Raw genomic sequence first — 26,134 nt, forward strand, 5'->3', positions numbered from 1 at the left:
TTCTTAGCTGATTAAAGTATTAGTACAGAAACCATCTGTCAGAAATAAAGATTAGGCAATGGGCTCGGACTTGTTCAGAAAGAAAGCAAACAAGCAGCACAAATAACACACAAGTAAAATCCATCACATGTAATATTAATCCTTTCATTGCCAGGAACCAACATTTCATTGGCATGAGGCAGCGGAAAGGAGAATTTTTTGTTTGTTTGGCCCAGTCAAGCTAAATTTCACAAGGACTTCCTACTTATTTTTGTCCTGATTATTCAACTGAAATACTGCACTAAACTGAAAGAAAAAAGGGGGCATAACTTATCTCATGGAGCAAAACAAAGTAGAAAATACATTGAGCAGCATGCTATCATGAATGTTACAATCAAAATTTATTTTTTGCTCTATTTTCAAAGAAAATTAGAGCCAGAATCTATGCATTCTTGGGACGATTAAAAAAAAAAAAGAGGCTGGAACATAACACACGAGAACTTGATATTTATAATGAGAATTACAGTAAGATCAAACCTAAGAAATGCTTGGTTCATCATTACCCATCTACAACTGTAGCTTCTTTCTCACTACCCTGGAACTTATATTTCCATAAACAACAACAAGAAGACAACACGTAGTATGTGATCATATCCATACTCCTCTATATGTAAAACCTGATTAAAACTTTGCATGCCATGCTTCTGATATAGATGCATATTGCAAGAATGGAAACATATAGCATGACCTTAGCATATCTGCCTGTTGCTCCAGTTCAGAACAACATACTCAAGAAAATTTGGTGGAAAAGAAGCATCATGGAGGTTTCCAGTTTGATTGGAAACCTCAATGGGGGTGGCAATGATTTATTATTTTTTTTTAATTTTATTTTTTTAAGCAAGGATAAACATAAGGTATTTGGCTATCTTGGAGGTTTCTTTCTTCTACACTCCACCCTCTTTTAGTGAATGACAGAAACCAGCTGCAAGCAATGGAGATGATTCAAAGCCTTATAAAAGACTAAGAATCTTTCACAAGGAGTATGTTAAGAAACTAAAGCATATTGTATCCATTTTATTTCCAAAATATGTTTGTACTTTTCACATGACTTAAAGAAGCAAGTAGAACCCAGGAAGGTAGATTGCAATGCACATGACAAATACTTATTTGTAATCCCATGACCACCATCAATTAGTTGCAGAAGGGTAGTGTAGTGTAGGCTATTAACCAACAGTGGAAAATGGAAATGTCAGATAACTTTTGTAAAGTAAGCAAGAACAATATTTAGGAGTGTCAGCCTTATTCATGTTGCTGAATGAATTATTATTATTTTTTTTAATGAAGTCCAGGAGCCTATCAAGAAAGCACAAGTTAGACAAGGTTCTTTTCTTTGTTTTCTAACATCATAGACCCAGACATTGAATACATGATGACGACATGCAATTTGCATACAGAAGAAGCCAGGATAATACAGAAAACAAAACAAAACACTGCACTATCTTATTTTGATTATTTTATTATTTTTTTAATCTTCAAAATGTTCTGCCTTGAGACAGGAATGCATGATAGATAGAAATGGCTCAAACATCTTCACATGAAACACTCTTAATCAAAATTCATTCACAATTATTTTTCTAAAACATCTACAGTTACATAATCCCACCCATTTCCATCCATTATCACAGATTTAATTATTTGTTAAACAGTAGTTGCCAGCAATTGAAAGCTGTAAGGCTTTTTGCATATTAGTAGAGTCTTCTGAACTACAAACACAAGAATATCACAACTATATAACTCTCACTTTACATGGCAACCCCAGGTGACAGATGTTCCAAATGAAATGTGTTGCTTACGTGGAGTTCATAACAATGACAGAGAGCTCCATGCCTCATTAGCTCTAAAATCCTTTTTCCTTTACTAGGATTATTTTCTAAACCTACAGCATATTCCTCATTTGGAACCATACACTTTGATGAGTTGATCTTTATCTTCCACTGCTGCTATTTGGCAAATTCGCAAGTCAGGCATACAAGAGCTCTCCAGTAAAACACTATGTACAGAGCACAGTTTAAACAGATGGGTTGCTTGGAATCCATATCTCCCTCCATCCGGAGGGAACTACTTTGAGGTTTTCTTGAACTGTTGTAAACAAGAGGATATTTATATATATATATATATGCGTGTATATATATATTTATATATTTTATATATAAATGTTCTAAATGTCCTTTGGGAGTCCATTTGTTTTTATCTTTCCAAATGATGACTAAATACCTGATCTGTAGCATTTCTCCTGAGAAGATACTAGTAAGGGAATGACAGTTTTGATGCACTTTGGAATGGCACAATCACGTAAACGCTTGCACAATTAAGACTTATGAACTCATCCAAAGTATCTAAACATGATATTCTAACTAAAAACTAAAATACCAGCACAATGCAGCAAGTTAAAAAAGAAAATTCTATGTAATCAAAATATAAACAAGTACATAGGAAATGGATATCTGTCAGTAAATCTATATCTTTTTAAAGTAGAAAACGTATGCACTTAAGAAAAAAACTGTAGCTATCTGACAAACTTTGTAAAAAAAATTACTTTCCAAATGCCAAGATATCCCGTAACTGGCCAGGTATAGCCACATGAGAGCTGCATGGCTTAGAGCAACCCAGGGAGAGGTTGTGGTGGGAGTAAGGGTAGAAAAAAAAATCACAAAAATAGATCAGCAAGTCGGAGGGGGGAAAAAAAGAAAATCACATAATCTAAATTACTGTATGCTTATATCACAACTGCTAAAAAAGCCAGAAAAAAAAAAAAAAGAAAAAAAAGAAAGAAAGATTGCAGTTTAATGATTTTTAGAGTTACCTCTAAAAATTAAGAAAAAAAAATACCAACTTAATACACTAATCCCAAGCACCAATTTAATAACTTAAGTTAACTGTATTTATATTTATCCTACTAGTGATGGAGCAAGTTCTGCTTGAAGGCTTAAAGTTTAACTCTGGAGCCCATCTGAAGTCTGTGTTCTTGCCGTGCATTCTCTGCCGTTCACATCAAAGTCACTGTAAAGACTCTCTTAAGTTTCAAACTCTCTAGGCAAGCAATTCTCTGAAGAAAATTACATCCTACTGTTTAAATCAACTTTCTGGTCATGAAAAGTGAAACAGACCAATAATTCGTTAGTCTGTTATTAAATAGTCTGTAAAAATGGAACAGCTGACACTGTTCCTTGATAGGATTTGCCTTAGAACTAGCAGCACCCAGGGCAGACCAACTGTGAGCATGTCCAGACTCCTCTAGGAATTAGTAGTGTTAGAAAATTGCATATGTGTTAGATCAAGAAGGCATTGCCATACACGTGGCATCATTGCATTGTTTTTCCTCTATTTTTCTGATTAAGAAAAAACAAAGGAAAACAGCCCTACCAAGAACTTTTTGGTTTTTGTTTGTCTTCGCACCTGGAAAAAGCAGCATGGTACTCCTCAGCTGGAATTGCTCAGTGCTTCTCATCCATTCGGTTCTTTCAGAAAGCCCTTTCATATAGGTAAGGTGGTCTATTTCAGCTAATTCTTAGAGCTAACCTTTTTTCCAGTATATGTTTCATGCCACTTCCTAACAGCAATTTCAGTACTGAAATGGATCTATGATAATGTCCACTACTAACTTTGTCCATATCATGACACAAACCATCAAAGCCAGGCCCTTGGGATGGTTCCACATATTGAACTGAAGCTCAGACTAAAAATCTCACCAAAACTCAAAAGCTGGAGTGGTCACCAATCTCAGCTACTTTTCCTTATTTGAACCCTCACCCTGTAATGAAAGCACGCACACCAAGGGAAAATAACAACGGTCTGAGCTGGGAGCATTACGACACCAGCGAGTTATCTTGCTGCTCTTCAGTGACTGTGGACTCACTGTGCTCCTCGCTCGTTTCATTGGAGGGCTCCTCGTAGCCCGGCTCAGCAGGATCCAGGCTGCTCCCGTCGCTTTGCTCCTCGCTTTGCTCCTCACTGGCCTCTGCGGACTGCTCCAAGTTGCTCTCCAAGGAAGCTGGAGAGCTGCCAGTTACACTTTCGTTTTGGTTCATTTCACTAAAAGGTTGTGGGAGAGGTGCAGGAGACTGTACAGCATTTTCACTGGCAGGGATGGGCAATTTGGTTGAACCGATGTCTACGACAATGTCATTTTGTGGTAGAGTTACCTTTTCCACGAGTTTCCATTGAATAATACTCATGTCTTTCCCTCCAGTTGAGATTAAGTGACCATCACTATGGGTAAAGCTGACGTTTGTCACATGACTACTGTGAGCACTGTATTTGTGACTTGGGGCCTATTGAAATAAGCAGGAAAGAAAAATCACAATCTTAAGCAGAAGAGCACAGGATATGGAAATCTAAAACTAATATCTTTGTTCAGCCCTTCAAAAGAGCCCCTTAGTCACACAGGAGTACCAACTTCCCCCCACAACACATCTTCTCTTCTCTTCTTAAGGCTTATAAGTTGGGACAGATTTAGATCTTTATGTGAAAAGTAAAGGACTTAACACTAAGGCCAGGCAAAGGAAAGTGTGACTATTGTTACGTCACTTTTGTATACATATAAATATTTTTTCACATAATACATATTATATAAATATAATGTTTTCATATAATATTATATACTATAGATTAACTTAATAGGGAAAAACATGTTTTTGTCCTGAGTACTTTACTTCCAAATTTGGCTGCCGGATTCTAAAACAACTGGACTGGCAACATGTGTCTGGCAAGGAAAACGTCCCTCAGCGCAAACATGCACATAGACCAGCCTGGTCTAGACTTACCTTTGGCTTGGAACAGGGATACTGAAAGAGATGGACCTTACAAAAGTCATCTGCAACTGCTATCACTTTTCGGTTATGGGATCTGACAAGGGCATTTATGTCTGTCCCATCTGATCCCTCAGGCCAAACTCCTAAGAGAGAGCAGAGCAGATATTTAGTGATGGTAGTTTTAAATACTATTTAAAAGTATCCTTGAACAAAATTAAAATGTATAAGGCTGCGACAGACAAGCATAACAAAATGTAAAAAGTTGGAAAATGGAACAGGTGTTGAATTAAATGTTGCAGTAATTTACCTGTCTAATGCTGTTTCCTCCATCCCTGTCCTCCCAAACCCTTAGCCTTGGTCAGGATATACTCTTGGGCTTGCAACTTTTCCTGTTGAAAACCTCAGTCTTGCTTAGGGCTTATTTTAACTGGTAGCTGTTAAATTAACACTTGGACTGATGCATAAACATTTTAAAAGCAAGACTGATGTTGAAGCATGGAACAAGCCAAGGCCATCATGCAGAAGTATTGTTCGTTTGTATGAAATCTGGAGCAATTTTTAATATTTGCATGATTCAAAGGAGATGATTGATGATACTTTACACAGAAACCTAGCCTGTACAAGTTACATAGATGAAAGTGCTGTCAAGTGCTTAAGTACAATTCAACATGCCTTTAACTTAAAAAAAAAAAAAAAAAAAAAAAAGAAAAAAGAGAGAGAGAGAGAGAGAGAGAGAGACTGATATGTCTAGACAAAAGAATAACAATATTGCTTGGATGAGCAGCCCTGAATAATTTGGGGATGGGGGAGGCTGTAGTTTTAACAAAAAATAAAGACCTCAGAGCCTCAGAGATTCCCATTACAAAACTGGTGATTCACATCTGTGAGAAAGGCTGAATAAAAGATAAACAAGGTATTATAAGATACTAACATATGCCAAAGATGCCAGATTTTATAGCTCAGACTAAATTTTTCTGATTAATCAGGGAGTTATGAGGAATTTTTCCCTTCAATTTCCCCTCAATTAAAAAAAAAATAAAAATGCGTCTGATTGACTGAGAGGGATGTCCATCATGAGATATGAACATTTCTTCCTCCTTATAGTCACTGGCTTTGGTAGAATAAAAAACACATAACACATGCTGATGAATATTTTCTACAATTACAAGCTGCCAGCATAGCACTGCCTTATCTTTTTCAAACGCCTTCTTTTTAAGCAAAATTGCAAATAACATTTAACTTCAAAGTTGTTGTTTTTTCCCCATTCTTCAGCTGATGGAGTCAGAACTTTATTTTCTCTGGACTATCCAAGGCAGTTTATTACACTTGTAGCAATGCTAAAGACATAAAATGCTAAGGAAAATGTTTAGAAACATTTTAGTACTCTTGAACTAATAAAATCAATCTGAAAAATGTATTAAAGAATTTTCAAGTAGCTCAAAATGAATGAATTCTACTTTCTCCTGCATTCCTCTATAAAACACTGTCATCAGACGTGAGTAATAAATTAACTTCAAATTAGTTTCCTGAAGTTTCAGCTAGCACCTTTGGCAGCTGTGCCAAAAAGCTATGCTATTTCCTCTTCTTTTTAATGTGAGATTAAGAAGACGAATATTCAAGATATTCAGCTGGGCCTCTCAAAAGAATTTGCTCAGAGAAAAGTGTGGAAAATGTGCAGTAAACAAGGAAGTGACTTCAAGTGCTAGGGGTGCAGAATGATGATACCACTACGCCACTGCAGTAATACTGGCAGCTGTTCTCATCCCCACCACGCTCTTCCATCCTCTTTCTTCTGCTGACAACAGTGCAATGCTGGTGCTTACAGACATACTGCCACAGAGCTGAATCAGTAGAATATACATGTATAACCCTGAAAATCAAAACCCCATAAACATAACCTTCTCTCCTGAACATTAAAGTGAGCAGCCCGTGGCTTTGTTGGGTCGCTGAACCAGCTCACCCTAGAGTCAAGGCAGACTTCATCTTCAGGCACCAAGTATCTGCTAGCTTGACTTAGCTGCACTGTCTGATTTAATGGGAAAATACTTGTCTTTGTCTGGGACCAATCCATAATTTTACAATTCTGTAATGGGTATCAGACCACCAGACAATATAAAATTAAAGCACGATGAATCTTGGCTAGGAAGTTTAAATATATTCTGTTCTTCCCCAAAATAACGTCACATTAACCTACTTCATTCCCAGCTCCATTCGCATTTTGAAGATTTTTAGTGAACTTGAGACTAATTAAACTTAATCCAGAGTTAGGTTAGAGTTCAGATTAATCCAGAAAGGAATACAGACAGGATTTGCAGACTTATCTACTCTTTTAAAACAAAAAGTAAAATGGCTTCTCAAAATGGTGATTATGAAAGCTGATCATCTCCAGCCTGGCTCCAGTCACAAGCAGTTTTTAGCCAATAGCTATTAAAGAGAGTAAGTCAATGACTCAGATGTGAAACTGAATTCTTTCTGCACTCCCACACCTTGTCTCCTTAGGTCAGGAGTGAAGGATGCTTCTGGGAAAGTGCTGGGACTCAGCTGCTCCCCTTATTCTCTCTCTTGTACTAGTAAATGTAGCGGTACAATTTCAGTAGCAACAAAGCTACCTTCTAGTACCTCTGAATTTCTGGTAGATATAAGTACTCTGCATAAAATGTAAAATGGTATCAGATCCCAGGCTATGCCTGAAGGAACATTTGGTATATTTGCCTTACAAAGCATTTACATTCCTTCTAGAGAAAAAGGTCACATTAACGTGGAACAGAGCTTTGATTTTCACTTTATTGTTGCTTGAATTGTCTGATACTCCACTTAGAAAAGGTGTTTGTGTTACACTTATTTCAGTTGTACCTCCACAACAGCAAAAAAACGCAAAAATGACTACAGTGGACTGATAGCCTTCATCAGCCTAGGCTTGCATGTGCAGAACATTAGGAGGAAACAGCCATCCATTCTTGATGTCACAGACAGACTGAATAAAAACAAGCACATATGCAACCCAGTGCACAGTTCTCAGGCCAGTATTTTCATCAAAACAACACTAAGCTCCAGAAAGTATTCAGCTCCAGAAAGCTGCAAGAGCTACCATCAGCAAAAGCTGCTTGAAATGCTTGGCCACAGTCTCAAACTGCACTACTGAAATCAGATCTGTGAGCTCCGTAATTTTTTTTTCTTTACATGTTAAAAATGCACCACTAGGTAAAGAATCTGTTTTATCTTCAAAGCATTTTTGCTCTTTAGAAGCAGTGTGTGTTATTCATTCAACTATCAAAGGGCTGTCATGATTTTAAGTCACAACCTATAAGTTATACTTGCATTATCTTGTTTCTATCCCAAATCAACATACACAAAGATCAATGTACCTGTACCATATAAGCACTTTAAAATACCAGCTTTTAAGTTTGAAGTCCCTCAAACTAGAAGCCTAAAATGATAGCAGAAAAATCAAATCTACACTTCAAGATTAAATATAAATCAATTATACACTGTCTGTAGAGCATCCACTGCTCTGTATCACAGGCAAGTATTGTGGTCATCTCTTTGGGCTATCCCCTCTGTGCCAGAAAGAAATCACAAATACACAATGCAAAGGAATGGCTTAAAAGAAGGTTAAATTGTGCTTACCAAACACTTGAAAGCCCAGCACACAAGTGTATGTTGTCCAATCTATATCCTTACAGTCAGAACGATTCCTGATTAGCTTGCAGCCACTTGGAATGTCCCCTGTAAAAAAAAAAAAAAGTGAATCATGAGTTACGGCACGTAACTTTGGATTTATACATGTGGTCTTTGAAGATCCTAAAACTGATGGAGGTAGTAGCAAAATGGATCTTAAAACCAACCTGGAATTTCAATGTAGAGACAAAGATACACCATTACCTTTATCCCAGACATCTGAAGCTTTGCTTCATATCTAAAAGCCACATTTACTTCTCATTTCCCTTTTCAGATCAGTGTACCTCAAGAAACGTTTCCCTGCAGTTTGGTCCCCTACTGTACAAAATGCCTTAATAAATTCTGTAATAGCAGAATGTCTATGCTCAGTATAGCTCCACGGATGTGCTAAAATTCTATCAAGCATTCAGGAAACTCTGCTTTTAAAACAGTGAGAAACTGCTGCCAGAGGAGTCTTGGACAGATTTTCAACTGTAACTAGGAAAGGAAAAATTGTTTCCCAAAAGAAAGTCTATCTTTCAACAAACTAGCCTGATACTAATGGGTCACAGCTCTTTGCCTGTACAGGCGGTTATGTTGACCAACACTTTCTTTTGGTACATTCAGATACTGCACTATCCAGATTTGAAACCTAAGCAGTGAGAGGCAGAAAGAACATATTAAGGAGCCAGATATTTAAACTGCTGGCTCTTCTTGCCTATTACAGGAAAAGAACTACAATCCTTTTGTTCTAGTTAAAACCATATAAAGAATATAAAAAGTAGTTTAAAACGCACTATGTAAGTTGAATTTGTGACATAACTACTATATATTAAATTCACCTTTTCATATATTAAAAAGACAAATGTGAAAATGCTATCAACACTAACTCACTGAAGTAGTATTATTACTTTGCTCAGTTTTCAACATCACCAGCCAAGATCAAGTTTAAAAAAAAAAAAAAAAAAAAAAAAAAAAAAAAGCAATCACACACACAAAAGGAAAACACAAAAAAAGCCAACAGAACAGAACAGTGGCACAGACCTGCTGATTTTATTCCCCCCAAATAACTGGTACTGTTGACAGTAATTAGACAACTGTATATATTATTTTCAATCTATGGAGCCTTGGGCCAACATCAAAACGTAGTGCCACTTGCTCTGTAAATTCTAAGCTGTTAACCTGATTTATGACCTTGTAAAGAAGTAAGCTATATTTGGCATTGCCATTAGGTAATACACAGCTCTGAATAACATCAAGATATCAGGTTACAAAAGTTCAAATTAGTTCCTTTGTCAGGGAGCATTTTGCACAGTCTCGATCAAACACCTTCTTTTAAATATTGTGATAATGAATACATATTTCTGTTTCCAGTATATTTGATGTCATACTTACAGTATAGTATTTCATAGTCTCCTGAGTTTGACATTATATACTTGTTGTCTGGGGACCAATCAAGGTGTGTAATATAGCTGGAATGTCCCTAAAGAAGAATGCAGTAACAACAATGTGAAACATATTTTAAATAAAACAGCAACAGCAGTTACATCCAATGATGGGATGGTTAACAGGAAAAAAACACCTCCCCACCCATCCCCTGGTCTGCTACAATTCACTCACACTCCTTTAAAGGCTGCTTACTACCCAGTGCCATGCTTGCTAACAGCTAAACAAACGCAGGCTGGGCACCCTGCCTCTCCCATGGCACGGCAAATTCCTCACTTGTAAACACTGTCGTCCCTCTTGGGCCACAGTATGATTTACTCTGAGAAGGTACACTGTTAAAATACTGATGACCTCATATTTGTATTTGCATTAAGAAAGTATACACTGCAGCTAAAAAAGAAGGGCAAGTAAACTTGCAAAGAATCATTTTTTGACTCCTGCCAGAAAAGTGATGCATGGGACTACATTTTATTCCTGTATAAATTAAAAACAATTTTAATAAATGCATCCACATTCTGGTTATTTCTTTGCTTATCCTAAAAGCTTAGGATGCATTGATTAATAACCACCATGTAAAACTACAAGAATAAGGTGAAGTGTTACAAGAACACCTTTATAAGCTTTTTGAGAGCTTCTGTGTCTTACGTTGCATGCATGTTAATGCCAGTTTCAAGAGGAGTTCTACATATAGGCACAGGGTCACCTATATAACAATCAAAAAACTTTGGCCTGATTGCATAGTTATGCAATGCCACATGGAGTGCTAAATATCCATCTTTGTTTCTGAAGAAGCTAAATGCATCTGGATAGCATGCTTTTCCTGTGTATTAGTTCTTTTGCTGGTAGTAGCAACAGTAATAATAAAGAAATGGGAGCCTCCAGAGAAGCTGCATGTTCCTAAAGGCTAGGAATGAGCTAGTTACTTATAGAGGGACGGATAGGAAGTGAAGAAATTGGACATCCATTTCACTCCTCTTTCATCCTTCCATTTCTTTTTACTGCTCCTCTCCTCCAGGCAAGACTGTCCATTTTCCCTTTCCCTGCCAATCTGCTGGGCAACAACATGCCATCTCCATGACTGACAGCTGCCAGTTCAGCTCCCTTCCTTTCTTGGTGGGCATTAGGAAGACACTGTCCCTCCACTCCCCTCAAGGCTATTGGCCTTGAGGCCTGCCTGCCTGCCCCTGCTGTGACGGGCATCACACAGGACACAGGCTGGTCCAGCTGCCATGCCAGCCTCTTCTACAGCAAAGTGCAGGAGATGTTGACTGCTCCCAGAGTTAGACATGGAAATACATCCAACCCTGTCTCCTGGTCCTCTGTGAGATACTCCAAAAATATTTAGGAGAAAAGCTAGCCTTTAAGATTTATTCACTTATGAACCAGTCTGTCTCAAGCAGAGGAACTGCGTATTGACATAAGTGCTTTGCAGTCACAGGTAGGATATACGATATCAACAGGCAAACTTGGTATTTTGAAAATAAATAAATAAATGAACTATTGGCTAGGATTCTTCCCCCCCTCCCTGTTTTCCAAGCTTTCAAATTTGCAAGCTAACTCCAACATGGAAAAGAATTGGTCAGTCATTTACTAAATCCTGCCAGACATTTGGCAGCTGTTAAAATTCCTAAGGGTGGTGGGGGAGTGAACAAAGCAATTGGCCGGGGGGCTCCATGCTGGAAAATCCCTTCCAGCAAGCAATTGCTGAATGATGAGTCGGAACATAACATTGTCCATGTTATTAAGGACAATCCCATTTTCTATGAAAATGCTTCTTCAGTAGCCACCACTGATACAACGTTTTACTCTTTCCATTTCTGTACCTTTATGTACAATGAACATAATTACATTATCGCTGGCAAATAAAAGTATTTGGTCACATGGAAACCCTCTCCTTCATTGCTAATGCTTATCTGCTTCAGACTGAAGTGGTACAAGGGTCAAAATGGCCACAGCCTACGGGATGGGCACACGACTTATTCAGGTTAAGCCTCATGTTATCAGATATTCGCAGCCCATGTGGCTTTCACCCCTCAGCCCTCTTGGTAAATGCTGAGCACTTGCTTTTTCTTTGCTAACATATCTCTGATGTAAAGCAAACAGAACCAGCGCTGGCTACCCTTGAACTGTTGACACGTAGGAAGTTCATAACCTAGCCCATACCTTCACATTGCTGTCTGCATAGCTGGAGCCCTCGAAAAACAGCTGCACAAGCCAAAGTGGTTGTTACAGCTAATCTGAAATTCCTTCTGATCACAACCACCACCACCCCTCACCACAGAGACACGCTCACGGGTCAGGGCCTTGCCTCTCCAGGAGCCCCAAGGAAGCTTCACTGTGACTGAAAGGGGATTTAAATGTAACAGTGTGAATACAGCCCTTATACACAAGCTGATGTTGGTTCAGTAGATAAAATCCTTCTGAAAGTATTCAAACAATGTTTTCAGCTTGGAAGAAACAACCAGAAGTTGACTAGCAGGAGGACTGAGTCATACTACTTGGAGGTCACTCGCGAGGCTACTGGATGACAGAAGAACGCCAAGATGGCACGGCGCCAGCACCCAGGCCTGGGCCAGGAGAGCTCCAGGTTCCAAGCACGCCTAGGTGCCTCCCTGTTTCACATCAAGCCAGTTTCGGGCCATCAGCATGCCGTCGGGCAGCAGAGGGTGGGTGAAACCCGATCAGCAGCCTCGCCGCACAGTCGGTCAGTCTGTGCAGGCTGCAAGGGTCAGAGGAGCTCTGCCCTGACAGAAAGCAGGCTTCTAATTTTGGCTTCTACATGCTGTCATTCAGAATGAAAAAAAATGGTTAACAGAAATCTGCTTTGAAGTATTAACCCTTCTGTTTAAGTATATCAATGCAAATTTCTCCCAACCCAGTTTTTACAAACCCCCTCCACTGCCAAGGCAGAGGGACAGACAGACATGTAGATGCTTGATAAGAGGCTGCATACTAGAGAATGTCTTAGGGTGCATGAGAAAGAAAAGGATAAGGAAGAAGAGGAATACTCTTCAGAAGGGTATAATTCAGCACAGCTTCACCATCCTCTGTGCACTGAAAATTGGCTGTTGATCAATATACCCAGCTATTAGCTGCTTTAGAATTATGAGACCACTTATTACTCACACATTTACTGCTTTAATAAAGTTGTATTATCTGCAAACTAGTTGTTCTCTGAAACACTGTCCTGCAACACAGGGGCAAGAGATCCAGGCATCAGTTTACAATATTATAACATGCTCTCTCTTGAATGAAATACATAGGATATACAGAAGTACATGATCCCATACTTCTTCAAAGAACTCAGGGATCCTAAAGTACATAACAAGCTAGATATTACATATTTTAAGATTAGAGTGATTTTATCTTTTGTGGTTAAAAAATAAGTAATGGGGTGAAATGCTGTGTTGGGATCTGGCCAGTTGTCACCACCCTGGCTCGCCCCATACCACAACTGCCATCAAGGAGTCCCCAGAATGCCCAATGCTCAAGTAGCATTGGATAGTGTGGGGTATCCTCACCAAGTGCCCCCAAAATGAGAAATTTCTCAAAGTGCCACACGTGGCACTAAAGGACTTCCTAATGCTTGTTCACTTCTTCCCTGACAACTTCTGCTGCTAATCTTGTATCAAAGATTGAGAAGAAAAAATATATTACAAATTACAAATGAGGCTTATGGTCCCCTCACCTCCACTTTCAAATTAACCAAGTTCTCCTATTTTTAAAACTAAAGGAATGCAATTGATTATAAACACATGAAAACTGTTTTCAGCAGGAGATGTATTCTTAAAAAATACATTTGATATGTGAACCTATTCTTGTAACATCATTTACAAATCCCTCTGAGGTTCAGATGTTCATTACGTACATGTTCCCACCAACCTAGAGAGATAGCTGGACTTAGGGCCAGGGTGTTACACAACTAAAAACAAAATGAAAAATGTATGTCCTTTTTGAACAGATCATTTTAGCAAAGAGAAAACATCATGTAAATGTGAGCTCTAAAATTAACTTCACTATTTGCAAAACACACTTATTTACCCCAGACCAGAAATTTATTGGTATTATTTCAAATGCTGTAATAAAAATTGCAGTTGAAAACAGTACATATTTGCAACCTCCAAAATTGTATATTCTAACAAAATTCCATCATCTAATGCTATGTTGGTCCAAAGAATACTTTATCAGTAGTGCAAAAATATCTGCAAACAAGTGTAATATTTTCCCAGAAAGATTTTTTCAGCATCTAGATTCAAGACACTTCTGCATCTTACTGTTAATTTTCCATTACAGAGAACAGTTAATAGTCTAAGAAATTATTCATATGTAATGCAAAAGTGTTCACCTGGCAACTAAGTCATAGTACACATTAGGTTGCAGTTTAAAATCAACCAAATGCTGAAAAAGACATAAAAGGTATAACCAAAACTAAAAATGGCAAAATATGAACCTAACAAGATACATTTTCTTTTTGTTACACTGCTTAACATCTTAGTATATGCATAACATCAACATGCAATAACTGCTGATTATATTTGCTCCAAAACTTACAGTGCATTTTCCGTATCTGCTATACTTCCTTCCATTTTCTGTTACTATGTAGAGGTAAATAAAATTGTCATGGGATCCAACTGCAAGTAAGGTGCCATCTACAATAGAAGATCAGAATATTAGATAGAAATTAACAGAATGTTTATTTTCCAAATGTTAATGAATTCAGATTTATCACCAAAACAATGTTCTCATTTAAGATATTGCTTACATGCTGTATTTAATGATACATAACTGTTTACATTATATTCAGTCAGTATCTGTCTACTTTGTGGCTAAGTTTTTTGGGCAAGTTCTTTCACCTCTGCTCTTTTTAAGTAAATGCCCAATGGACATGGTAAAAAGCCTCAGACTGCACTGGATTTCTGGAAACTGTTGATTGCAAGCAGGCTTGAGATTTCTGTATTACAAAAAACTTACAAAACTATATTTATTCTGGAGTTACAGGATTTTTGGGGGCATGGTAGAAGGCAGATTGCATATAAATCTGCACTAAATAAGCTGTAAAGAACAAGTGGATCATTCAAATATTATAAGCGGTTTTCTAACCTGTATTATCTCATCTTAAAACAAAAAAATACATGGTTGAGAGTTGCCTTGAGTCACTGTAGTATCAATGAACAATGGTGCTTTGAAATAAATTGCTGTGTTTATCAGATGTGGCAGCAGCAGAGGAGCATTTTACTCACTGACATTGCACATTATCCAAAAGCAAACAAGAAACAGATTTACGAGATTCTTCTTCCACCCAGTTTTAACAGAGAGGATTCAGCCTCTGTGGATCTGTCATGTTACCTCTGAAGAGGAGACCCAGTACTGACTTGGTGTCCATGTAATCCCACACCAAGTCCTTAAACAGCTCTGAGTTTCAGACAGACCTACACTTATTTTTATGGTCTTGTATTAATAAACTTGAAAACTTAACTACAAAGTTTATTAATATATTGCTGAAATGCTAAGCTATTTACAGACTATCTGGGTAGACAGCTTATTAACAGCTTTTTCTTTTCTGTTAACATGCCAACTATTTTAATTGAGAATTTTTAATTTTTCTGGGAGCAGAGCATTATTATGACAGCACTGATCAACATAAAGAAAAGGCTAGGAAATGAAACTAATGTTTGCAGTTACAAGACTCCAAGATTTAGCATAGAAAAACCAAATCTGCTGTCAAGTATTCAGGTATTATTATTGCTATTATTGAGGTATTAAGTATCTGATAAAGCAGTCTTTCCAAAGCTCTGTCTCTTCTAGTGACTGGGGAATAGTTTAACACAGCTTAACAGAACAGACATCTCATTCATCAGAAACTAAAACAAGCAATTATTCTGAATGTACAAGTCTGCCTACCTACTGAGTAGCGCATCACTGAGAGCTGCTCATTGCCATCAGTGTGTATTGAAACCAGATCCCTCGTTTCTGCATCCAAAACAAACCACCTGGAGAGAGAATTCCAGTGAGTATCACTTCCATGAGGAAAAAAAAAATAAATAAGAGAAAGCAAAAGAGCAATAATCACTGATTTGCTTCATCTTCTCACACTAGCCCTTAAGGGTAGCATAGTGAACATCTGTTTTTAATAGAATGCTTTTCTGGTTTTCAACACAAGTTGCAGTTAAAAATTTATATAAGATTTTAAATGCAGCAGTTTTTTTTTTTTTTCTCTCCCTTGAACACTGTAGTAATAACTTTAGTATCTCCTGGATGATAAATGTGTCACCAGATAGCTAACATGACAGCACCTTCTCATCTTGAAGCCCTAAAGGTATAGCTGAATTTTTAATCTACTACATCCTCCCCATTTTGAAGAATGGCTTTGATTTAAAAACTGATCTTTTGACTTTTATAAAGCAAAATTAAAAAACAAAAATACAAAGTAGAAGGAAATGGAAAACATTTCCATACTCATTCAAAACACAGAACCTATTCTATTTGGTATTATTTATTATTTAGCAATAACTTTTACCCTGCAGTATTAATTGTGAGGCACAGGTGAAAAACTCCTAGATGCTCATAAAAGCCTAGCGGTCTGTACACTGAAATGGCCACTGACAGCAAACTGGGAAAGATCAGCAGAACCAGAGCTTTTTGCAAACTAACTCCTAAAAATACAGCAAATATTACCAAGACAAAGGCAATGAAATTCAATTAGAAAAAAAAAAAAAAAAGGTATATATAAAGCTATTGGGAACAGGCCACTGTTCTGCTGTGTATAACATACACTGTGACACGTATGTCACAAAAGCCTAAGATGTCAACATGGCTAAATACATTACAGCTGTCTTCAGAGTTTAATTTCTGTGCTTCAGACTTTGTATCTCAGCACTGCTGAAGTACATGATGGCCAGGTTTCTGTACCCATCAGCAAACAGCAAGCTCAGACTGTGGATATGAGTCAGCCAATTCCATCCACCATCTAACACAGATACCTAATAGTAAACTCAAGAGAACAAACATATAGCAAAAGCTAGGACCGTCTAATACAGCAGAAACATATATAGCTGATATAACCCCCCAGGAGCAGCAGCACACATTGGTGTTTTCTATGGATGGAGATAAGGTTCTAGGTTGTGCTGACCCAGTGTCTGGCAGCCTGGTATATGAAAGTGGCCTGGTCCCAGTGGCTTAAGCCCAGCTTGTGGTTAGAGAAACACATGAAATAAATAAATTAAATAACATGCACATGAAAAAACAGCCCCACCTGGCACTCACTGTTGAGCAATCTACATGCAAGACAGATGGAGCCAGTGGAAAACAGCTCATCTGTTCTCAATGGACAGCAGCAGAAACCACACTCAGTGTTTCTCTGCTGTACTCCAAAATGCATACTTTTGATTTCTTCTAATCTGTACACTAAAGCTTTGCAGGTTATCTGAATGCGTTAATAGTTGCAAGTTGCCATTCAGTTTAAACTCTGCCTCTGCCTTTGTCCCTGCCAAGTGTTCCAGTAAAATGTTATTTCTCTTATACCCGTCTGATAACCATGCAGATATTGAAAAACAAAAATGAACACGAAAATGGTTTGGCATGGAGAAAGAGAGAGACATGTACCTATGCCATATAGATTGCTGCCAGTGGGAAAAAAAAAATCACTCCATGACAGCAAAACTGCTCTGGAGTTATATCTCGATGGAACAACAGAACTGTGTAGAACACACATGGAGGCATCACTGAGCTGACGGCATCTGTTTTTCAAGTAACACTAGAAGCTGGTCCGCAGCCACTGCACTGCTGCCCCATTCTGACTTTGTTTTCCTGCATCCAATACAGCATGGAGACTCCTTACTGCTTCAGCCCAGGCAGGCAACACACCTTTTGTGCATGGACAGCAGAGAGGGAGGTAGAAGACCTTTTGTTCTACCAGAAAACTTCGGTACTGTATGGCAAATCTGTCAAGACTCGAGAACATCATGCCTGTTTATTTCTTTTGAGCATTGTAATTTTGGTGCCTGGTGATAAGAAAATTAATTATGAACAAAGCAATAACCAAAAGCTGCCTTCTTCCACAAAGCGAACGGGTACCTCCTCTTCCCATGCCATGCTGTGCAATGAGGACAGTGATAACTCTGCACCAGGGACATGCCTCTCAATGCTGGCTCTTTGGGTTCTTGAAGTTGTCACCTGAGCCAAGTAATCCTCCAGTAAACACGTTTCTTACACAAAATGAAATTCCAAAGCTTGGAAAAGCATGCAAAAAAAAAATAAAAATCCAGTGTACTGAAAGCACAGAGGTGGTATCAAAAACAGAGTTTCTGAGGGTCCTAAATTGCTGAATTCCATTGGGCAATAAAAGAAAGTATTTCATCACACTGGTCCTCCTCCAAAGTTTATTCTGAACAAAAGATACTAAGAACAGTCTTAGCTAACCGTGGAAACAGCGCACCGTGACAATTTTGATACTAATTTAGGAAAGGAAATGCTGGTCACATCTAGTTCAGCTGTTTCTTGGTTCCTCCACCATCTGGAATCAGACGTGCTCCCTTCAATCACCCAAACTCTCCCAAAGCTATGGCAAATTTTGTAATTGCCAGCAAGAAAACCCATCTCAATGAAAGCTGTCTCCAGTCTAGCAGCTACAGCCATTCACTGGCATACTCCACATGTGCCCTTATCTCCCGTAGTTGCAGTCCACCTTCAGACTGTTTTGGGAGAGAATCTTCCTCCCAGCATGAAAGGTATGCAAAATGCAAACAGCAGCCAACCCTGGAAATGCCACACTTGGCTGGGATCTGCAAAGCCTGGCAGATGTCTCCTAACTCTCCTAACTCCTGATCTGCAGACTGGACAAAATAAGCAGTTGAAGAGTGTAAAAATAGCAGCTCTTTTACTTTTTCTGATTTGTATTGATTTTCTCACCATTATTATTGAAAATGACATATTTGACTTGTGAGCTAAATTAAACAAAACTGAACTTTCACCATGTTTATCTGTTTCTTGTCTTCCTATTCTTTCTTTAAAATAACTTATCTGAAAAATAAATTATTTATTTAGAAACAAAAATCCTGTAAACAACTCTTTTGGAAAGCAAATTCTGACCCATGACACAGACATTTATTACTGATAATTTACATCTGTGAGTACAGAATTTGTCTGACAAAATCACCAGGGAAACAGTACTCTAAAATAGTGATATATTTTTACACTAGGACTTGAAATTTCCACAACTTTTAGGTAATAAAGAATGTTGAACCTGCAAGGTATAAAAGCAGAGTGCTGAATGTATACATGAACAAACCAACCCATCAGTTGGTTGGACTGCTCCCTGGAATGTTTGGGATTCATCTTACTGCCACAAATACTGAACTGGTTTAAATCTGAGTAACTCTACTGACTTATTTACCTCCTTGGGGCTCTGACTTATACTAGTATTGTTTCCCACCCTTCAGTTTTCTTGATAACATTAGTATTTTTGCAAGAATCCTGTTATCCTTTTTCTTCTGTTGTGCTTTTGAGCAGTTATATCAATAGTACTCAAAATATTCTACAGTAGTCACAGGAAGATCTACTTCCCTGCAAATAATACCACTGACAGCATGGTAAAATTATCCATATAATGCTTTGAAAAACTCATTTTTCTGGAAGAATTTTCAATTGCCAGCCTATTTTGCTTTTTCAGATCTGCTCTTCCAGCAAACAGCAGGTTCCACAAAAAATATCAGTTCTCTCCAACCAGGCTTAGTCACTGACAAACGATGACCAGACATGCAGCAGGTATTTAAAGAAGTGGGAACAAAACCTGCAGCAGATCATTTGCAGACAACGCAAAGAAGGGAAATGATACTGAAATACTCTTCATGGGGAGCAGTATGTGAAAACCAATCCAGAAACATGATGTGTCAGCCTGATAAAAACACACTGCCATGAAGCTGTGGACAAGAATGGGAAGAGGCAAAAAAATCAGTTTTCTTCCAATGTCACAATTTTAGTCATCAAACCTAACCTTGTCAGCGCTCCCATTCCTTATCCCTGCCTCACTGACCTCTGTGCATGAAGCAAAACAGTGCTAGAGATGCAATGACATACACAGCCAAGATTTGGGTTTATTGAATCCTAAACAAATTAGACTTGTTTAACATTTGCTTTATGTGCTTGGGGCTATAAATCAAGTAAGTTATTAAATGACTTGTTAAAGGCCTGATTCTTTTCTCTCCTGAGGTAACCAAAATTTATCATACAACCTCATTCCTCTGGGAAACGCCTCCCTTAGACTGGATTATTTAGCGCAGAAAGCACTGTGTGATGCCTTTGGTTAGTCAGTAAATCTAAAACTGTTCTGTTTATCTGGATTCACAACTCCATCTATTTCTCATCCACTTGTGCACTTACCAGACCCCACTTCAATTCAGTTTATGTCTCAAACCTATAATTGAATCATGCAATTTCAGAACACAATAAAACAGAACAGTAAAAATGTAACTGCTTAGTTCTAAGAACTTGGTAAAACACCACCACCGCCAAAAAAAAAACAAAACAAAACAAAAACAACAACAGCAACAAAAAAAAGCACCGGGCCATTGACATAAACTTATCCAATACAGTGTAAGTGGGTTGCCTGAAGTAATTTTTCTTTTTAAAAGAAGAATTTAAACTGAAAACTGCTGAATTGAAAAAAGTTATGTTAAACCTTCTGAGAGGAAAAAAAAACTCAGTCAAAAGCAAACACCAGACTGCATGCTCTGACCACTCAATATGCCTTGGTTGTGCTTTGATGTAATTTCAAAAATGCCTAGTAGCTACCCAGAAATGTGGCTTGATCTTTTTTTTTTTTTCCCTGTCTCAATTTCTATTATGCCAGTATCTGCTGCTCTGTTTAACGAAGGTAGAAATACCTACTCAGTTTAATGCTGTAATTAGAAAGAGATGAAAATATTGAAAAGCACAACATGGAAATCAAATGTACAAGAGCTCAGCAAGATCTTTCTTGTGAGGGTACACTAGGTTTTCTAATTTGATTTCGTATGTAATGTATTTAGTGCAGACTGCATCATCATCTTGGATAAAAAACACCAAACACCTTGAAAAGAAATTTAACATTTAGTTTTTTCCAGGAAAGCTAAAGGGTGTTGTACATGCTTAGCAGTTTTTGAAACCAAAACTTAAACGGTTTTTAGGCATGTTGTTACGTATAAAAAAAACTAGGGGCACATTTAACACAAAAAGAAACAATTTTCTTACATGTACTACGTGTTATTTTACCAATATGTGAATAAGAAATAGAATAAAAATTTCCTATCAGCTTCTCCAACCTTCCTTTTGCTATGAATATCCTTTTTGTCTTTATTTCCTTTTAGTTGATACTTGCTAAGAATCCATTACGTGGAACTCCTTTCATGGCAGATGATACCAAGCCCAAGAGAGTTTGGATATGAATTGAGACAATTTTTTTTTCTAACACTAAAAGAAGCCTGAGTTAAAGGACTTGACTCATGTTTTGATAGCTTTGAAATAAGCAGTGATTTTAGGATGAACATGAACTGCTGTAATCAAGTACTATTGAGCTATGTGCCATTTTAGCCTCTCACTTACACAAAAGTAGAATACTACAGCCTGTTCATTTGCCTCTCCATATCAGTTTAACAGTTTGTATATGTTTGATTTGGAAGGGAGAAAGATCTGTACTGTACCTGTCTTATAAACTGATGTTATACACACACGATAAAATATATGATACCTGGTAAAGTCAGAAATGAGTGCTCGTGAAACCCTCCCAGCACACACACACACACAAAAAAAAAAAAAAAAAAAAAAAAAAGAGCTGTCTCCATCTAATCCCTTTAAGATCTGCCCCTCTCCCCCAACTTTTCATGTTAGTTAACTTAATGCAAAAGAATAAAGCAAAAAATATATATGCATTCAATATAAAAGAATCATAGTATCAAAATGTCTCCTTTTGATCATCACAACTCAGCTGATGCACTGTTACCTTCCCTTACCTTCCCGAGTGTGTTCCAATTGCAACCACTGCTCCGCTGGGATGGAAGTCAGCACAGTGCCCTGGTTCCTAAATAAGGAGGCATGTACATGTTATTTTCCTGTCCACTCTACACACCAAAGCTACCCTAAAAGCCTAACATGAATTGACAAAAGAAAATCTACTTAGCTAGCACACTTGCAATTCACAGATTTTTTTTTAACCTATCACTGATATACTACATGACCTTCTCATAAGTAAAAAGCTGAAATTCTGTGTAAAAATATGCTGTCTACACATATCCTTGTACAAGACAGAATTCACAAACAAACAATGACAATAAGGAAGGACTTCTGAAGCCATACCTTTTATATCTGCATGATAACCTCTGCAGATAGATTTAGTAATTGGGAAAAAAAGCTAAACTGTAACAAGTACAAATGACTTGGAGTTTTATCCTGACTTGGACTGCTAGAATGGCATTGGACAATGATAATCAGATTATTGTATATACAACTTCTGAAGAGCTGTGTTAAGCTTATCAAAGCTTCTGAATGGCTTTTTAATGCCACAGTTTCAGAATTTTTGCTTCTCTCAAGGACATAGGGCAAGGGTGCTTCAGATAATTAATGCTTTTTGCTATTTTCCAGTTTTATATTTAATGTTAAAGGGTTGACATACATCTAGCAGCCTGGTCCATTCCAGTGTGTGGTCCACAGAGTTCCACATACAAACTTGCCTATCTTGAGCACATGTTAAAAATAAGTCCTTGAAAGGATGCGATGCCAGTCCCCAGAGTTCATCTGTATGACCCTGTAAAGAACATGTATGTGATTTAATAACAAATAACACAAAGAGTCTCAAATTAGCACACCATCAGGGAAGCTCTAACAATTTCGAGTAATCGTTCAAAAAAATCAGTGTACTCACCTGTACCTCTACTAGGAAACCATCATTAAATGTTCCCCGCAAAACAAAGTTTCGTGAAGTACCCACTAAAAATTGATCTGCTTTTCCTTCTGCTACAGCTCTGATTGTTCCATATTGATCAGGAACCTAGGAAGAGAAACGTTTATAAAGGCACATCATGTATCTTAATAGGCACTTATTTTTGAAGTCTATAAATAGTGCACAATAACAGTACCAGAACTGCAGTTCTCACAGCACAAAGGAATAATCTAATCACACATACAATAGATCAGGACTTGACCCAAAACTTACCTCATTTATTTGTTCAGTACAGGCATATACAACAGGACCTCTCTCCAAAACAATCACAACAATCACAATTATTTCATTTTAATAGGTATTAGTAGAAAAAAATACAAAAGAGTTCCATGGACTTTTATGCATAAAACACACCAAATAAATGTACTCCACATTCTTACAAATCATCATATAAGGATAGGAATAATATATATATATATATATATATATATATAGTTACTGTTTACTTTTCAAAACACATTGTGAAAATTAAGAGGGATCTTGTAGCCCACAGTAAATGCTTCCTGATTTCCTTAATGCTTCCTGATTAACCTTACGTAAATGTTCATATGCCTTATGTCAGCAATGACTCCAAGTTTTATTGAGTTTGCTTATTGCATGCTTGAATACTAATACAGTGCTCTACTTTACAGCATACGTTTGTTTGTTTTTTCTAAATGATTTTGCATTAGAAAACATGCTAACTTTAATATTAGACACTTAGGATAGAAAATCATTATAATTGTTCACAAAGCTATATACCAGGGCTCTGGTAATATTTCTCAACATAAAAAATTAGGTTTAACATAACATATTAAAAAAAGGAAAACAGAGACTGATATGAATAGCGTGTTACTAAAGCCGAAGAGCTGTACAGGGTAACTCAAAATGGACTTAGTCTCAGCCAGGCTTTGTAAAGGTCAATGGACTCAAGATAGTAACAAACTCTTTTTCTTAACATATGTGCTAAGTTCGATCTAAATGTTTCTAGAAATGGACACAATTGGAGTAAACAACTACTAGAAAAACTCTTTAAGAACATACTATTTCAAAAGGCCATCTTATTGTGAGGACAAAATAAGTATTTTCATTTTCAAAATATATACTTTTTTCCAGTTAACCCCCATCACTGTCATATAGCCAAATCAGAAACATACATCGACATTAAATACCTGTTTTTAAGATAAAGAGAAGTTCCTCAACCTAACTAATTTTTGAACAGTAGCCATATATATCCTACTGATATTTCTATATAATGTCAAAAACTCCATATTAAAATAAAATCCTGATAACATTGCATTTGTCCAGACAGACAAACTTAAGAAAAACATGAGCAAATTAATGAAAATCCTCAAAAAATGGGTGAATAAAAGAAACTAAGGAAGGAGAAAAGAAAAACCCCATATGGGCTTATTTCATGGCTGAAAATTGATACGCTTATTATAAAACACCCTCATCCACTTAAAAGACAGAAACTAAAAGACAGAAAACAGAAGATGCTAAATACCGATACTCCAAGGAGTGGGAAGGGCTCAGGTTTGCTAGTCATACATTGAAAATGCAATTTCTTTGTCACTCTTGCCTTCTTACCTCAATTTCCCTTTCGGGATTCAAATCATGATCCCACAGGATGATCTTTCGGTCTTTCCCACCTCCTGTTAGCAGCATTCCATTCCTCATCTGACAGAGGGTAAATACACTGCCATCATGAGCTTTGATTTGTCTGCTTATCTGATATACACCTATATGCATGAAAAGAAAATAATACAGAACACTACTCACTTTTTCACCTGAGGTTTACAAGAAGCTATACATTTTGGCGTAAGAATAAAGTAGCAGCGTACAACCAATAATTACAGTTGCACTGTTGGGCTATTAGTATTGCATTAGTACTGCAAACACAAGGTGGTAGTGTTTTCTTACAGGATAAAGGGATAAAACAAAAGGCCTCCCTTTTTCAAGAGAAACTTTTTTGAGATTGACTGCCCTAAAACATGTATTTGCAAAATACTTCAAATTTTCTGCTATCCAAGGGAACACAATTTTTTCACATACAAGGAAAACTGTCTGAAAAATATTTAGTAAGCAATCATTAGAAAAGAATTAAAGTTATTTTGTTAAAAGAAACTCAAAGACTTGTCTGAAGTCTCATGGGAATAAAAAAAAAAGGGGAAAAAGTAAATTATTTAAAGGAAAGGTTCCAGGATGCATGATGCTAATATCTGACACTCAATGTCATCTTGCTTAAAAATAATTAAACAGCATTTGGCATCTATCAATACAGTAGTCTACTCTGAGGAAAACACGTGAAAGAATGATAAAGAGTAAAACCGAATGAGAAAAGGTGTTAAAAGAGAACCTTTTGCATCCCAATTGTGTCTGTATTTGAAAAGAATTGCTCTAGAAAATCGTGTTTTAATAAAGCAAGATTCTGAGGCTTTGAAGATTTGCATATATACAAGCAGCAGTCACAGAAAAACTCTAAACACCATCCAAATAAATGCCAACTTAATTAAGCTGACTATGCCTACAGCTCAAGTCAGTTCAAGTTGGCATGCTCTCACTTTGTGAAAAAGTTTGAGATAAGTACTGTGACCAATTCTCATGTGATGAACCAATGAAAAGATCTCATATTCTGTTACACTGACGTAATAAATGTTATATTTGTTAACTTTTAGTCTTATACAGGTTAAAAGTTATTTTGCATAAGAAGAACCTCAAAATTAAATATCAGACAATTTGTTAAATTACTTTTCCATTGCAGTTAGCTTGAAAGAAAAAAAATCTACCTACAAAAACAGACTTACCTTTAAATTTTTTTTTATGAATTTTTACATGCTTTTTTATGAATTTTTACATGCTTTTTACATGAATGTTTTCCTGGCATACCAATTTAACCCAGAGTGTTTGAAATAGCTGCCAAGTAAAATAAATTATCCTTGAATTTATAAATTACCTTAGGGTTCAGCTGTGCCAGGTCTGCATAAATTTGGTAACAAATAGTTTTTCTTTCTTTTTTACAAAACCTTTGCCATAAAGACCAAGTTTAACTCAAAGTGCAAATAAAATGGTTTTTAAACTATATTTTATAGCCAGGACTTGTACACTGTCTTAACTAGATACTCTTATTTGCATAATTGGTACAGATGTAAATTACATTTTCCCTTCACACACAAGTCCTCTTAACAATATTCCTCTGAGACCAAGTATTGTACAATGTTAAGTCTTAAGAAGTTAATTTAGCCTGCACAGCCTTTTCCAAATCACAGGATGAAAGGAAATCTGATTAGCT

General features: G+C 37.1%; 1 protein-coding gene across 1 annotated transcript in view; it reads right to left on the bottom strand.

Annotated features, from left to right (window-relative positions):
- Positions 1 to 1,556: 1,556 nt before the first annotated feature.
- Positions 1,557 to 26,134, bottom strand: part of EML4 (EMAP like 4) — a 156,531-nt gene continuing 131,953 nt past the window's right edge. Inside the window, exons 15-24 of the mRNA XM_084283965.1 lie at positions 24,433 to 24,584; positions 22,786 to 22,911; positions 22,537 to 22,668; positions 21,878 to 21,945; positions 15,795 to 15,883; positions 14,445 to 14,542; positions 9,843 to 9,930; positions 8,418 to 8,516; positions 4,803 to 4,933; positions 1,557 to 4,310 (exon numbers count right to left, since the gene is read on the bottom strand). Coding sequence (XP_084140091.1) covers positions 3,846 to 4,310; positions 4,803 to 4,933; positions 8,418 to 8,516; positions 9,843 to 9,930; positions 14,445 to 14,542; positions 15,795 to 15,883; positions 21,878 to 21,945; positions 22,537 to 22,668; positions 22,786 to 22,911; positions 24,433 to 24,584 — 1,448 coding nt within the window. The 3' untranslated portion in view covers positions 1,557 to 3,845. The remainder of the gene's footprint in view (positions 4,311 to 4,802; positions 4,934 to 8,417; positions 8,517 to 9,842; positions 9,931 to 14,444; positions 14,543 to 15,794; positions 15,884 to 21,877; positions 21,946 to 22,536; positions 22,669 to 22,785; positions 22,912 to 24,432; positions 24,585 to 26,134) is intronic.

Source organism: Netta rufina (assembly GCF_964035555.1).
Source record: "Netta rufina genome assembly, chromosome: 3".
Classification (NCBI taxonomy): Eukaryota; Metazoa; Chordata; class Aves; order Anseriformes; family Anatidae; genus Netta; species Netta rufina.